Here is a 14294-nt window from a genome sequence, read left to right on the forward strand (position 1 = left end):
GTCCTGATCAAGGGGGTGCTTGACTTGTTTTTACTTTGTGTTCTTTTGGAAGAACATGCATTTTCAATAACAGTTATTTATGTTCATTTATTTATTATAGAGGAAAAATCCATACTGAGATTAAATTAAGACCAATTGTGCAGCTAACTGTGCAGTTTCTCTGTGTATCAACCTCTGAAATAAGACTATAAAAGATAAAGAGGAAAGAAACTGGAGGAATACTCTCATGAAACAAACAGAATGAATGTACAACTGTTCTATATAAAGAACAATAGCAGCAAAGTACCTGAGCTTGTCTGAACATGCCTGGGTGGTATTCATCTAACCAGTCCACATGCCAGACCAACAAAGAGCCATCCATGGGATGAATACTGAACAGCATGTCGGCCCCTTTATTCCACTCCTCTAACAGCACATCCAACTGGTGCTCCACTGCTGCCAGAGGCAGCTCCACTGTTCCTGGTCCTTGGGGTTCACTTGGTCTGTTCTCCTCTTCTTCAAAGTCATCTTCATTTTCAGGCTCTGGAAAAGAATACAAATCATGGTAGCCAAACAATATGTTAAATTCTATTCTAAAGGTTAGACTTTAACTGTCACTGTTATGACAGCTTCACATGCACACACCCATTACTGACTCATCCAAATCATTTCTCTCTACCTTCATTGGAGCACTCGTTCTGTTGCTCTACACTAATTCGAAGCTGTTGCAGAAAGACTTCCATGGCTAAAGTAAAGTGAAGCTCTTTGTTGTTGAGCCAGTGGACAGAAAATGGGCCTCCTGGTTCCTCATCATCCACAGCGTTCAGAGAGGAGATGGAGGGCAACAGGGGAATGTCTGTGAAACATACAAGTTATAAGCTGTTAAACATTTAGAAAACTTAATGAATAAATAACAACAACAACAACAACAACAAAATATACATCAGACCGGGCTGCTGACATGCAGGACAAAAATATATCTGCTGGAGCAAATTAACTTTCATGAATGTAAGCATGGTTTAGTATCCTAAAACATAATCCAAGCATACAAATCCTGCAGGACTTCTCAGCCTGAAGGCTGAAAGAGTCTACATGATTTTATCCTAATTCAGGTCAAATTAAGTTACCCAACTAAAACGGAGAGGAAGAAAATGAAATGCTCACAGTTACTCTGAACAGCTCTCACTGAGCACAAGCTCATTGGAATGTTAAAGAAACAACCTCAGGCAATCTGCAAAATTAATGGTATTTTTGCCAAGAGGTTAAGACTTCTGACTTCCAGCTGAGTTAACCATCCATGTACTCTGTACAGTTCAGGAATAGCAAATGATGTGCTTTAGTTCATTCGTCTTTATCAAGAACTTTATGTCATGTTAAAGCTTTAGTTCTTCAATATGTTGTGAGATTTCTTTTGGTATTTAACAAAATACCAGTGATGGGGATCAACAGGATTATTAAGTAGTTTCAGAGTGTGTTCAAGTCAAACCTGTGGCTGGGTTGATGCTGGCAGCAATGTGAAAGTGGCAGAGAGCATTGGCATGGGGCATGTTATTGCTGCTCTTCTTGTGGTTACAGTGTCCACTTTGAAGGTGAGGCAGGCCGCTGGTCCATGATAGCTGAGGTATGTCCCGATAGTGCCGCGATTCTTGAAAATCCAGCTGTGCAGAAAACAAGTATGATTATTATGAAGTATTGCTCAAATGTCAATTTAATATTTTATGACTGCAGACATCGTCTGTGCCATCCAAATGCATAATACTAAATGTAAGAGGCACTAAAATATTACATTAACCTGTAGAAATGTGGAGCTACTTAAATAAGATTAAAAAGAGAAAAATGAAACACCATTGTTCCTTGTTGCCTTTTCAGGCTGAAAAGACAGGTTGAGCTTGTCTTTTGGAGGTTGATGTGAATTAATCAACTTGTGTCGACTTACAAACCTCTCCAGCTCTCATCCCAGTCTGTGCTAAGCTACTCTACTTTGGTGAACAGGTGGTCCCCTCAGGGTGGGATTTTAATTTATTGGTATTGATGTTTAAACTGCATTTAAGTGAAGAGCCCAATTTGTCTTAAAACAGAGCAACAGGAGCTGGCAACATGGAGGAGTGGCTGTCACAGAGCGTGTATAGAAGAAATTTTAAAGTTTATTGGGTATTCAGGTTATGTAATTTGGTGTCTCACAGCAGACTGCAGCTAAATGCCCCAATGGAAAACAAGTCTGACAGGATGACAAACAATCATTTAAAAGCAGAGTTTCTTTAACCAAATATGTGATTGTATCTAGACTCACAGGTGCAAAATGAGTAAGATAAAATGAGCTGTAAACCTGTAGGTTTTGAGATTTATGAAGACTACAAGTAAACTCACAAACTAGAGAGCGATACAGCTTTACAAATGATACTTCTGATACGGACAAGTTATACCCAAAAAGCACAACGTTTCCGATGCAACAGTGTGATGAAATGAAATGAAATTTCTGCAGCCAGTGTAACACTCTGTCAGATTATCATTTCAAAGCAAAAAGGAAAGAAAGCATGACATCTGAACACCTGATAAAGTGCATATATGGGAGTATCTAGGGAAGTCATGAACAATGCTGATGATCATTTCATAGCTTGTTCTCTGTTATAAAGATAGAATTATTTACACAAAATGATGTGAGGTCCTTTTAAATATTCAGTTTATCCTAATTATTAATATCACTTAAGAAAAAATAAAACACTGACATACAAGTCTTACTATGCAATGCTAGACTTAAAGGCGTATAATGAGAAATTCTTCAAATCAAATAAAGCACCATAAAAATCACGTGTTTCACTTGTGTTAGTAAACTATATTTAAACTGATCACGAGCAAAGGGTCCTGCCAAATTAAAAAAAAAAATTAAACCAAAGTAATTGCGCATTTTTTTGTTTATCGAAACAACAAATAGCATTTTTGTGTTTGATTTTTAATTTCGAGCCTGTGTGCAAATAGTATAGATTTTTACATTTCATGTGTTTTGAGTGATGTGTTGCTAAAAAGGCCTTGTTTTCTGCACTGTCATACAGCTGAAACTGAAAATAAAGGTTAAATGCAGGATTGCTTAATTAGACTGTGTTAACGTTAGCAAAGTCCTGCTGATTATACTGAGTGTTTATTTTAAGCAGGAAAGTCAAAGTCATTGTGGCTTACTTCTTGTGAGGCTTGTCCGTGTGTCTTCCCATTGCAGCCGTTTTTCTTTGAGAGGCCAGCAGAAGATTTAAGCGTTTCACTGTGTTGGCCAGAAGAAGGGTTTTTATGGTGACCAGATAAGAGGCTGTCACCTGGCAACAGCGTCTCTGCCCACAGCCGACATACACTGTCCTTACAGCAGGTGAGCAGCACATTACACACTGCGCCCCTGTTAGGATAAAGGAGGGAGAAAAAGAGAGAGATTTTTAAAAAAAATTAATGGAATTTTAATTTCAATTACAATTCTGTCTTACAATGATTATTACATCACGATAACTGAGACAAATGATTATTTGTCTCAATCCATTTCACATTTGTGCTCTCGTTTTGCATTTCTGCCCCTTATTTTCACTTACTTTTGCCTCTAATAAAAAAAATTCACATTGTGACACCTTGCCAGCTCACATTTATTTATTTAATTCTTAAATTATAGTTGAAGTTCAGTTAAATCTCTTTAATTAAGACAACTGTGTTTTTCCTTTTTCAAAGTTCAGTGTAGTTTTCTTAAATTTAATTGTGTACGTAATTGTGTGGTTCTTCTGCTTGACGCCTGCAACAAGAGCACCAGATTGCTGCAATTCCCCTCCTGTGTGGAAGCCCTCTGAAGGTCACATACGATTACCAATATTATATAAAGCTATGAAACAATTTGGAATGTGCCAAATTTATTCAACCCACACCATCTGTAGTGACATATTTTAAATAAACAAAGACAGACATCAAACCTGTCCACAACAAGTTACCTCAAGCTGCTTTCTACTCTACTGTAAAGAAGATAAAGACCTAATATTTTTCAACCATCCTTTCAACCAGCTTGTTAACTTAGGCATTTTTTTCTTTTGCCCAGCTGTGGAAGGTTAGGTCATTTTGACCTAACCTTCAAAGAAAAGGAAGTTAAAGAAAAGGAAGTTAGAAAAGGCTAGGAGATGACAAATTAACAGTGTCTGTACCGTGGCATGTACTTGCTGGTCTTCCTCCAGGAGAAACTGGTGACAGAGCGGGGATGAGCCAGGTAGATAAAGGAGAAGGCCAGCTTTCCCGGGTCACTCACATTGGCGTCTGGAGGTGTAAAGAGTGTGGTAACACCCATCTTCCACTTACTGGTGCTGTACCAAACCTTTATTAGGCAATCATCCTGAAAAGAAGAGGCAATGAAGGATATAAGCGATACCATAGGTAGTTCTAACAAAAAACACACGACACCAGAAGGTAGAAGTTAATTATTATCAACTAATTTCACATGAATCTAGAGTGTTCGGTTTTTAAGTGCGATGTAACAAAGGGACACAACTTACCTGACCAGCTGTGGCAAAGAACTCACCGTCAGGAGAGAACTTCATTAAATTGACTGGAGAAGCAGTCCTTGAGATACAAAATGAAAATTATATTCAACACTCCATGTCAATATAATAAGTAATGTTTAGGACAAAATAAAATAGGTTTAAACAAATTGCAGCAGGACATGAACTCAATCAGATAACTGAGTGCATGTCCTGCTGCAGTCAGATTTGTATTGAATATAATGTTACAGAAAAATGTGCATTAGCTGATTTTATTTTAATGTCTATTTGGTGCTTACAAGATAAATGAAAATCCTAATTTTAAAGTCTCTGTCTTGTTTGTGACTATTTTACAAACTCTGTTCTTACTTGCTCTGCCAGATACACCTCCAGGCAGAACGGCAGTCTCTTATGGTCATTTCTGCCGGCTGCCCCCTTTCATCAGCTTCATCCTTTACTCCATCAACATTAGACCACAACTGCAGGCTGCTAGAGCCTGTTAGGAGAGTGCAACCTGGACAGACAAACATATACAGATATGATCTTTCAGGACAGATATCATCAAATTTCTGTTTAAAAAAAATTATTAAACATTTATATTTTGCCGGATCTGTAGTACCACCCCAACACTTCTTTTTAAATCACAACTGTTTATCTTAATATGTCTGTGTTACTTTAAGAAAGAACAATGGTTAGAGTACCTGTAGGGTGCCATGCTAGGTTCCGTACTATAGACTGTAATACAAATTGACCAGTCTTCTGCCATTGGCAGTTCAATTTCTGTACAGGAAAAACAGAAAAAGGCAAAATTCAAAACAAGTATGTCATGTTTTGGCAATTATGTTGGCTGAAACTTTGTGCAATAATTCCCTATTTAGATAAGCTCAGAAATAAATAAATTCCCTGTTTCGATGGTACATGTGGAACTATAGATAAAGCTTTAACAAGCGCTAACAGTGAACTTTCAATTGAGTCACATGCAATCAGGCAACACACACAGCATTGTAATACCAGGGTACTTCTGCAATAAACGAAATACGGTTTGTACTTAAGATGTTGTAAATTCTTCTCATTTCTTGTGGTTATTCTTTGACTTCTCTAACAACAGCTCAGACAAAGCAAACGTCTTTACGGACTACAGAACAGAAACCAAAACAGTGAACATGACAATAATCGCATGATTTATGCAAGTAGTTACAGAGGAACAATATTCTGCTCCATTTCAAATATCAAGAGAGTTTTGCCACACAGAAAAAGCTTCATTCATTCATTCTGGATGACCTGAAAACATGCATGACTATACTGTGACTGGAAGAAAGTGCAGGCTACTCACGGTCAACGATGAGTCTTTTTGATCTGGTTGCTGAACAGGCTCAAAGACACACACAATGCTTCCATAGGAAGCTGCAATCTGCCAGCAAAAAAAGGTCGACATTTTAGATATACTACAAAACAAATACAAAGGTATCACTGCAAACAGAAACATATACTGTCCTCCATATCAGCCTAGTTATCCAAATTTAAGTAATTCAAAAAAATTCTTGAAAGCTTAAACTTATGCTTTGTAATATAGATCAAAAATACTAATACTTATAGATCCTAATCAGAATCAACTATAACTTGCTTTATGAGTCATGACATATCTACATAGTAAGAGAGAAGACACCTTGACAACAGGCCAATAAATAAATAAATAAAAAATACCTTAAGTCATAACAACTCAGTGATGAGTGAATATAGTCTTATCTACTCTATTCACACCTCAATTTCATCAATTTGTAAGGGCTAAATTTTCAAGTAATTTCCATGGGACCCAAGAGTCATAATGTTAACTGAGCAAACGATAATACAAGCTGCGTCTTTAATGTGGTAAATAATATGCCAACTGTCAGGGAGGGAATTCTGTGAAGGGGTGAGTCACATGCACATGTTTAAATGTGTGTACACAGACATACAAGTCATCACATGCACAAGCATAGTCACATGGACACTACACAATGGCTCAAAGTATAAGACAGGCTTTTTGGGGCACAAATATAGGTTCTGCAGAAGCAGCACAGTTCAAATTTAATTAAATTCTAAAAGGCAGACACATTTATGCTGAGATCAAGTTCTGGGGATAAATCAGTCAATTCAACATGAGCCTGTAGAGCGACTGACAAAAAGAAAGAAAATGTGAGTTGTAAAAAATTAAGTCTCCCTCTCTGTGGTTATAATGATGACTACTCTTTGGTCTGATTTTCATAAACCCCCAACAGAGACTTTAAGATGGTATTATGCTAATATTTATGAATATTACAAGAGACATCTTAAGGCTCTCATGAAACCATTAACTTTACCAAGAAGAGATGAACAGTAGATTTGCAGGGCTAACTGTGATGGATGCAGCTTTTAAAAAGTTATTTTTACTGCTTTATGATGTTTGTAGAGATCGCTTGCTCCACCTCCATACTGACTTTCTTTATTTGATTTCTCATCGCAAGTAGACATACATTTCTCAAAATAGTGTAGTAATATTTATGCTCTAGACACCTAATTAGCCTTTAAAATAATGTATTTGGAAAATATATCCTTAATAGGAACAACTTACTAAAGCTCATAAAATGATATGAAGTGCTACAACACTTAAAGTATGAGCACAAAGGATGTACTATGTAAACTAAAAGCATTGCAAATATCACAGTGAGCAGAGGGCAATGAAGTGGAAATGGCAAGCAGACCAACTTGGCATACTTAAACAGATGCTAGACCATGCTGGAGGCGTGTGTGGGTAGTTCTGGCCCAACGGATTGGATTTAAGGTCACAAGGGAAGAAGTGAACGACTGGTTGAGAATGTTTTATATTTATTTAAATTATTGCAGTGTTGCCTGCACTTTTTTAAAAAAAGGCTACCACCCTCCCTAATTAAAAACTAATCCCAGTTCATTTGAATTCTGCTATATGATCTTTATTATCAGGTTTATGCAGATGTTGCAAGCTGCTTTTGTGGCTCCTTTTGCAGCAATGCTACTTACCAACAAGCAGAACTGTGAGTACTCGACTGCATAATGACTGTTGCCATTATGTGCCAAGTTTTGTTTCCAGAGACACAAGAAATGTGTAGTGTATTAAGAAAGAATCTAAATTCTGTGTTATTTTATCCTCTTCCTTTTTTTTTTTTTTTTACTGAAGAATCAAATTTAAATTCATGAAAAGAAGCCACTGTACAGGGTGAATATCTTGTAAAAAAAAAAAAAAAAAATATATATATATATATATATATATATATATATATATATATATATATATATATATATATATATATATATATATATATATATATATATATATATAAATAAATAAATACAGCCTGAGACAAGTAAACAGTATCCACGAGGGACAACCTTTAAAGTAAAATTGTCAGCAGAGCCCAAAGTTGATAGAAGAGTCATACTCTTACGATGAAAACTTGAGATGATATATTGGTCAATATCAGTCTACTGACTGTCTTTAATACTCAGATAAAAGAAGACAACATATTAATGGCAGCCACTTATGGTTATGGCTTAGTCACACAAGTAAAAATTGGCCATCTCCAGCGGTCCACCTCCAAATGGCTCTCGCAGGTAGGAACAACCAATGCTTGCCTGGTGACTTTTTGCATTTGGTAATCAATTATAAACAGCTGTGGCCACTAACTGATTAACCAAATGTTGAACGTGCAACACTTTCAATCTTTAGCTGACCGCTTTTGATCATAAGGCAATCGCAGAGGTCACCTGCTATGAGTCTCCAAACATTTGTGGTCTGACTGCAGAGTAACTGATATGAAGCTCAGAAAGAATGGCAAGCGTCAGTCAGATTCTTTAAATTGCAAACTTAATTTTTTAAGTAACGTTATGCATTTCCTCATTTTCCTAAGAACTTTGCAACTGCAATGACATCACTATCTACTTCCTTAATTAGGTCCATCAAAGCAAATGCAAAAGAAAATCTTTCATCGTCTTTGTTCTGCATATGAAATGGGAAAGGCAATTAAGAACAGAACAGAAAGACTACATTAAATAACTACATCTTTTTTTCTTAAATGCAAATTACAATCACAGAAGATCTTTTGTTTGTGCCCACATTAAAGGACTTGTCAGTGACAACAGCAAATGCACTTGCTGTACAATCACCAGCTTTACTGGGTGGTTTTTACTTCACTTAGAGCTGATGATGGGAAGCTCGAGTTCATTAAGCTGCCCATTGATGTTGCCCGCAAGTGACTTTCCTGAAAGCATAAGCTGCCAACACTTAAGACAGCAGTAGAGATTGCTAATAAATTGCACTGCAAAACAGCTAATATACCAAAACAACTAAAAACAGCAAGTCACAAAGTGGAACTTGCTTACCACTCAATATAATCAACCACACGTGTGTGGTCATTATATTAAAGTAAAAGAAAACGGTATGTCATGGGGCCCTGCAATGTTTAGCACCTTCTGCTTTTTTTCTTTTTAATTTAATTATGGGTCAGATGTTTTTTCAAACATTAAAGCTAATTTATAGTTGATCGTTGCTTTGTCCCATGTAACCAAAAGACAGTTTATGGGTTTGGAATGAATATAATGTCTTATAATTTTATTCAAGGCTGGAACTAAAATATATTTAAACTCCATTTTTCAATTAATTTGTCTAAAAAACAAAACTTTTAAAAAGCCATTCAGAGCACAAACGAATACCCTAAAATGATATACAACAAAGACAAGCACTGAATCTGCACATTTTCTAAGCTCAAGCAACTAAGTGTTTGGTATTTTTATGTGGAAAAATAAATATAATTAAAACAATTAATGAGCTATAAATAGGGCTGGGCCATATCATACCGTTCACTGTAATAATGTTGGGCAATAATAAGAAAATGAAATATCGCGATAGAATATGGGTAAATGCGCATGCACCGTGCCTTTGTTTTCATATGCGCATGGCGGAAAAAGCATGGCGGCGATGGAGAATGAGAAGGGCGAAAGTGGATCGTTGAATGAAACGGATGAACCAGAATTGGTTTGTAAAAATGCTGCAACTTCAGTGGTGTGGAACTGGTTTAGCTTTCATCCGTCAGATACACAACACAGCACTATTTTTGGTAGAGCGTGCTAGCACGCCGTCGTTATTACGTGTTGTTTGGAAAATACGGCACACTTAAAATCAATCCTTTGATTTTTCTGAAAATCGACAGTGCCCCTTATGATCCTGTGGGCCTTATGTATGAATTCTGGTTGTGTTTACTGACCTCGAAACGATTTTATGTCGTACACGGCGCTCAAAAATCTGTCAAATGTTTTAGTACAACTTTGCTAAGCTACGAAGCCGCACCGCTTGATGGATTGTCGGGGCATTACAGCTATCGTAGGCAGGAACCTCGCAGAGTGATACTTACTGTGCTTCAACATAATATTACTGTATTGTGTGTGTGTATAACCTTTTTTTAAGTTTTGTGGATATTATACATGGTTATGCTGAGGATATGTTGGCCAATTTCCACTGGAAATGCCTTTTGGTTAAACTGTCAGCAAGGAATTTGCATTTGCACTGTAAAATATTTATGTAACTTTAATGCAAATAAAAAACAGCTGCTTCTTTAAGTGAAAATACATTGATGGGTTTTTTTTTTGCACTAATAAAGTTGTGGAGTTGTAAAGTATTTTGTCTAGTGTCAATTATATCGTCAGTTATATCGTTATCGCAAATTTTCAAATGTATATCGTGATAAATATTTTTGGTCATATCACCCTGCTCTAGCTATAAATATATGTTATCGTCTAATGGTCTTACATAATTACTCTATGTGGCAAACCATTTATCTTTTACTGAAATCTGGCTCCATTTATTTTCACTGGGATTTGCTTTAGTTACATCACTGGGATCTCACGCTTGCGCATTCAAGCACAAGTCAGCCTGAGGACCCCAGTGAATAAAAGCACCACACCGTTGGTCTTACCTGTCCACCCTGCAATGAGCAGTCGACACAGCCGACCTGTATGTTGCCATGTTTGGCCCCTGGGATGATCTGCAGTCGCTCAAAATCACTGCCCAAAATCACCACGTCACAACCTGATGCATAGGCCTATCAAGAGACAAGACAGTGAGAGGGTTAGAGAAATGAACATAAAACTCTAAGATTCATCCGGCCAGGATTGCATGAAGGGTCACTTGAACTGCACTTGTCCCAGAGCTATTGTCAAGGCATCAAACATGCCATCATATGACAGCCCTCAAGTCCAAGCAGATAAGATTAGAATTCCATGCTCTATTTCTGTGGCACTCAAAAGGAGCTCCTCACATGAACTGTGATTCACTATGACTTTTCCTCTTTCACAAGAGGACATAAGGACAATAATGGCTCCCCGATTAATCCATTCCTGAAAAGCATGTTGCCAGTGTCTGAAATTAGCACTCTGACTCACCTGTCAAGGGGTCAGGTAGACAAAATCCATCAGTAAGGTTTTGTTTTGTTTTGTTTTTTTATACCAGTCTCATGAGATGGAATTACATTTTGAATAAAACCTACCCTTGAAGGAAAAAAGAAGTTGATTTCAGCCCTCAATGCTCTGAAAAATTAGAGCATTAAAAAACGTAATGTAATCTAATTACTCTAATCAACTTAAATCTCCTTTCTTCACTGTTCAGACTCTACTGCAATCACATTCTTCTTTGCATGGTCTCAAAGGTTTGGCCGCCTCCTCACAAACTCATGACACCACAGAATGACCAGTACAGGCAGGTTTTCACATACTGGTGATTAGTTGGTGTTTATTACTTACTTCGAGGCAGAGCTGGGTGACAGCAGAACATACAATAACATTTTGACAAATAATAAAACAATGACACAGAAAGCCTATAATACAGCAGAGACTTTCATTATTGTTGTTGTTTTTTAATTACATTTATTTTATTTACAAAGTTGCCACCAGTGTGGCGAACATTTATGTAATTCTCTAATAGAGTTTTAAGCTTTGAGATCACATGTATTTCAGCTTCTGTTTTTCATACATAACAAAGTCCCAAGCCCATTAAACAACTTTGTGCGGTACATTAGCACATTAGGTTTCAAAGGAATCTGCTAGGAAATCTGCTATTGTGACAAATCAGTTTAGCCACCCCCCATGAATCAAAGCTCCTAAACTGCTGAGGGGGGAAATACTTCCAGAGTCTGAAATATCTTACCGTGAATGGCACATTGTTGACGCTTCCTACAGAGAAACAGTTGTCTCCAGGGTTGACAGCTCCCGTAAGGACCTGATGGAGATTCATGACTCTTGATTATAGTCCACGCGTTATCCTTCCTCTTCTTGCCCTTTTCACAGAACCCTCCCACTCCAGGTGAGATTCATGGGAAACCATGAGAAGGATTTGCTCATCTTTGTGCGTAACCTATAATTTCACATCAGCAGCATCACTACAGACTTGCTGTCACAAGAAGAAGAGGAGGAAGAGATAAACAGCACATGATTTGGTTCAGTCAGCGTCAAGCCTCAAGTACATTACCGACTCCCGGATATTGACTGCAAATTAATTTTAACACTCAGCACTTGTAATATTAGCATGGAAGAAATACATGTCTCTAAACAGTCTTTGTCAAACCACACTATGAAGGCAAGGCATTCAGTAATCTTAAAAATATTTTGTAAAAGAGCCTTGGTGTACCTTGGTATTAGTCTTTTTATTTAGCAAACAGACAGCTTAGCAAACTGGCACCAAAGCTCTTCTGATCCCCGTGACCCAGCTCCGAATTTAAAAATGCACACCATTAGTTCAACATCAGCACTTTTAGAGGTTATAACCAAGAGGGCTTTAATTGAAAGAGATATGCAGTCAGCTTGGCAGACCAGTCTCTAATTGTGCTAGAAAAGTATTCAGAATCTGTAATAAATGGAGTAACAACCAGGACGGATAAAAAGTGATAGGGGCTAAAATATGAAGGGTATTTTTCACTGTGGCTAAAATTGGGAGCACTGCAGAAGCAAGGTGATGGTGTAGCTCATGTTTTGCTAGCTCTGTGCACATTATCTAGTTACAGGAGGGAAATTTGAAACCACTGTCAAAGGTACATATTTGCACATAGCTGAAACAGCACTGACTGTCTTAACAAAAGACAAATACAAAACAGTTCTCCCAGAGTTACTGTTCCTTCAGTAACAGGAACAGATGTGGGATTTAAAAGGGTTTACTAATTACACTTTAAAAAAAACAGTATTTCACCTTTGTGTATTTGGCAGCGAAGTAAATTCAATACAAGGAGTCCATTAATCAAAAGGGTGCAGGGAATTTGTACGGAGGGTTAAATGGATCACCGGTGCAGGTTACACCTTACTGTAACCCTACGAGCCCGGTTAATCAACTTATCATACAATCAAGGGCTGAACAGTCTGAAAATCACACGTTTAAACAAGTATAGATTACGTGTCGACCGCAGGTGCGCTACTGAAAATAATGAACGAAAAGTTTCAGAGACAGTTTTAACGATTCAAAAATTTAACGCTACAGAACAAAAATAACACCACCAGAAGGATAAAAAATCCACGTCAGAGGGGTTAACATATGCTTCCTGTGCTGTGGCAACTCACGTGATAACGTTTCACAAGCCAGCGCATTAAGACACAGCTACCGATACCTCATCTGACTAGCATTTTTTTCTCCCGTTTAGACAAAAGCGTGCATTTAGCTCACTGTCACTGTGCAAAAGCAGACATTTCATACATGTTTTCAATCCCTCCAGTCGTAACGCTAACTTAGCTGTCAAGTTTAACTAGCTATCAGCAGTCTTTCAGGACACACAGTAACACCACCAGTAATGATCTGCTTACCTTATGCTGCTGCTTCTTGACATCTCCTGCAGATATAACATCAACGGTTACTCCCGTCGCCTGATGTTTTCGGTGAATACAGTTATAATCTCACGGATTCGGTCTTAGTTTAGCTAGCTTTTGCTAGCGTTAGCTCGCACTAGCCTCTGAAGCTCGCTCTCTGAGCAGGCTCCTAGGCTACAACGCTAGCACTATGTCACTTATGGCGCACATTTGCCAAACAGTCAATACTTTACGAGAGAAGGAACTATCTATTGACTCAAAATGTTGACTCTGAGTAGGAGTCACCCTCTGCCCGAGGTTAGCAAATAAAACCCTTCCAAAGAGGAAGCTTTTCCTTATGTTGAAGATATGTGATGATAATGACTGTTTCGCTGCAAAGCATCGTGGGTCTTGTAGTTTTAAAACCGTGCTCGCACTCTCGCACGTGACGTTCAGGCACACAGGCTTTTACAGTTGTAGCTAACACGTTTTGCGTTGTTTTTCGTGGGTGCATTGGCTTGTATAGAGAAGGTAAATAGTTAAACACAGCCATACCTGGAGATGGTTGTATTTAACGTTTTTCTTTTCCACTTTAAAAATGTAAAAACGTAAAAATATGACTTTTATGTTGTTTGAACTTTGTCCCCAAAATTTTACAGTAGCACTATCATACAGTAGGAGTATTTTTGAGCACTGTACTGACTGTAGGTTGACCAGTTCATAACTAAAACGTGTGGGGTAAGGAATATGCCTGTATGAGGGACTGGGATCTTACCCAATAATGAGAGGTTTAAACTGTTGATACATCTAACACAGCTCTGTCATCAGTCATTTGAAGGACTAATACTATATTTAATAAGTGAAAACTTTAGCTGTAAATGACAGCTAAAGTTTGTATTCATAGAGTGGCTATTAAAGCTGTTAACTCATCCCCTTTTGAGCTGTATTTTTCTTCTTTGGGTAAAATATTTTTAAAATATTTGGAAAACTATAACCTTTGAAAATGTGGGG

The 14294-nt window shown here is 37.5% G+C and overlaps 1 protein-coding gene across 4 annotated transcripts in view; it reads right to left on the reverse strand.

Moving 5' to 3' along the window:
- dmxl1 (Dmx like 1) overlaps positions 1-13684 on the reverse strand; it is a 70038-nt gene extending 56354 nt beyond the window's left edge. For 2 of the 4 annotated variants that reach the window (XM_085475826.1, XM_085475823.1), the window contains exons 1-12: positions 13302-13684; positions 11662-11904; positions 10436-10561; positions 5806-5883; positions 5174-5252; positions 4842-4986; positions 4488-4554; positions 4143-4327; positions 3154-3361; positions 1466-1637; positions 659-835; positions 287-522 (exon numbers count right to left, since the gene is read on the reverse strand). In XM_085475826.1, the coding sequence (XP_085331952.1) occupies positions 287-522; positions 659-835; positions 1466-1637; positions 3154-3361; positions 4143-4327; positions 4488-4554; positions 4842-4986; positions 5174-5252; positions 5806-5883; positions 10436-10561; positions 11662-11748 (1560 nt within the window). In that variant the 5' untranslated portion in view covers positions 11749-11904; positions 13302-13684. The remainder of the gene's footprint in view (positions 1-286; positions 523-658; positions 836-1465; positions 1638-3153; positions 3362-4142; positions 4328-4487; positions 4555-4841; positions 4987-5173; positions 5253-5805; positions 5884-10435; positions 10562-11661; positions 11905-13301) is intronic. The other 2 variants (XM_085475825.1, XM_085475824.1) reach the window with 2 other exon arrangements.
- Positions 13685-14294: the final 610 nt, after the last annotated feature.

The sequence above is a fragment of the Copadichromis virginalis genome, linkage group LG12 (assembly GCF_057382275.1).
Source record: "Copadichromis virginalis isolate Kocher_CV1m ecotype Utaka linkage group LG12, C_Virginalis_male_GT1.1, whole genome shotgun sequence".
Lineage (NCBI taxonomy): Eukaryota > Metazoa > Chordata > Actinopteri > Cichliformes > Cichlidae > Copadichromis > Copadichromis virginalis.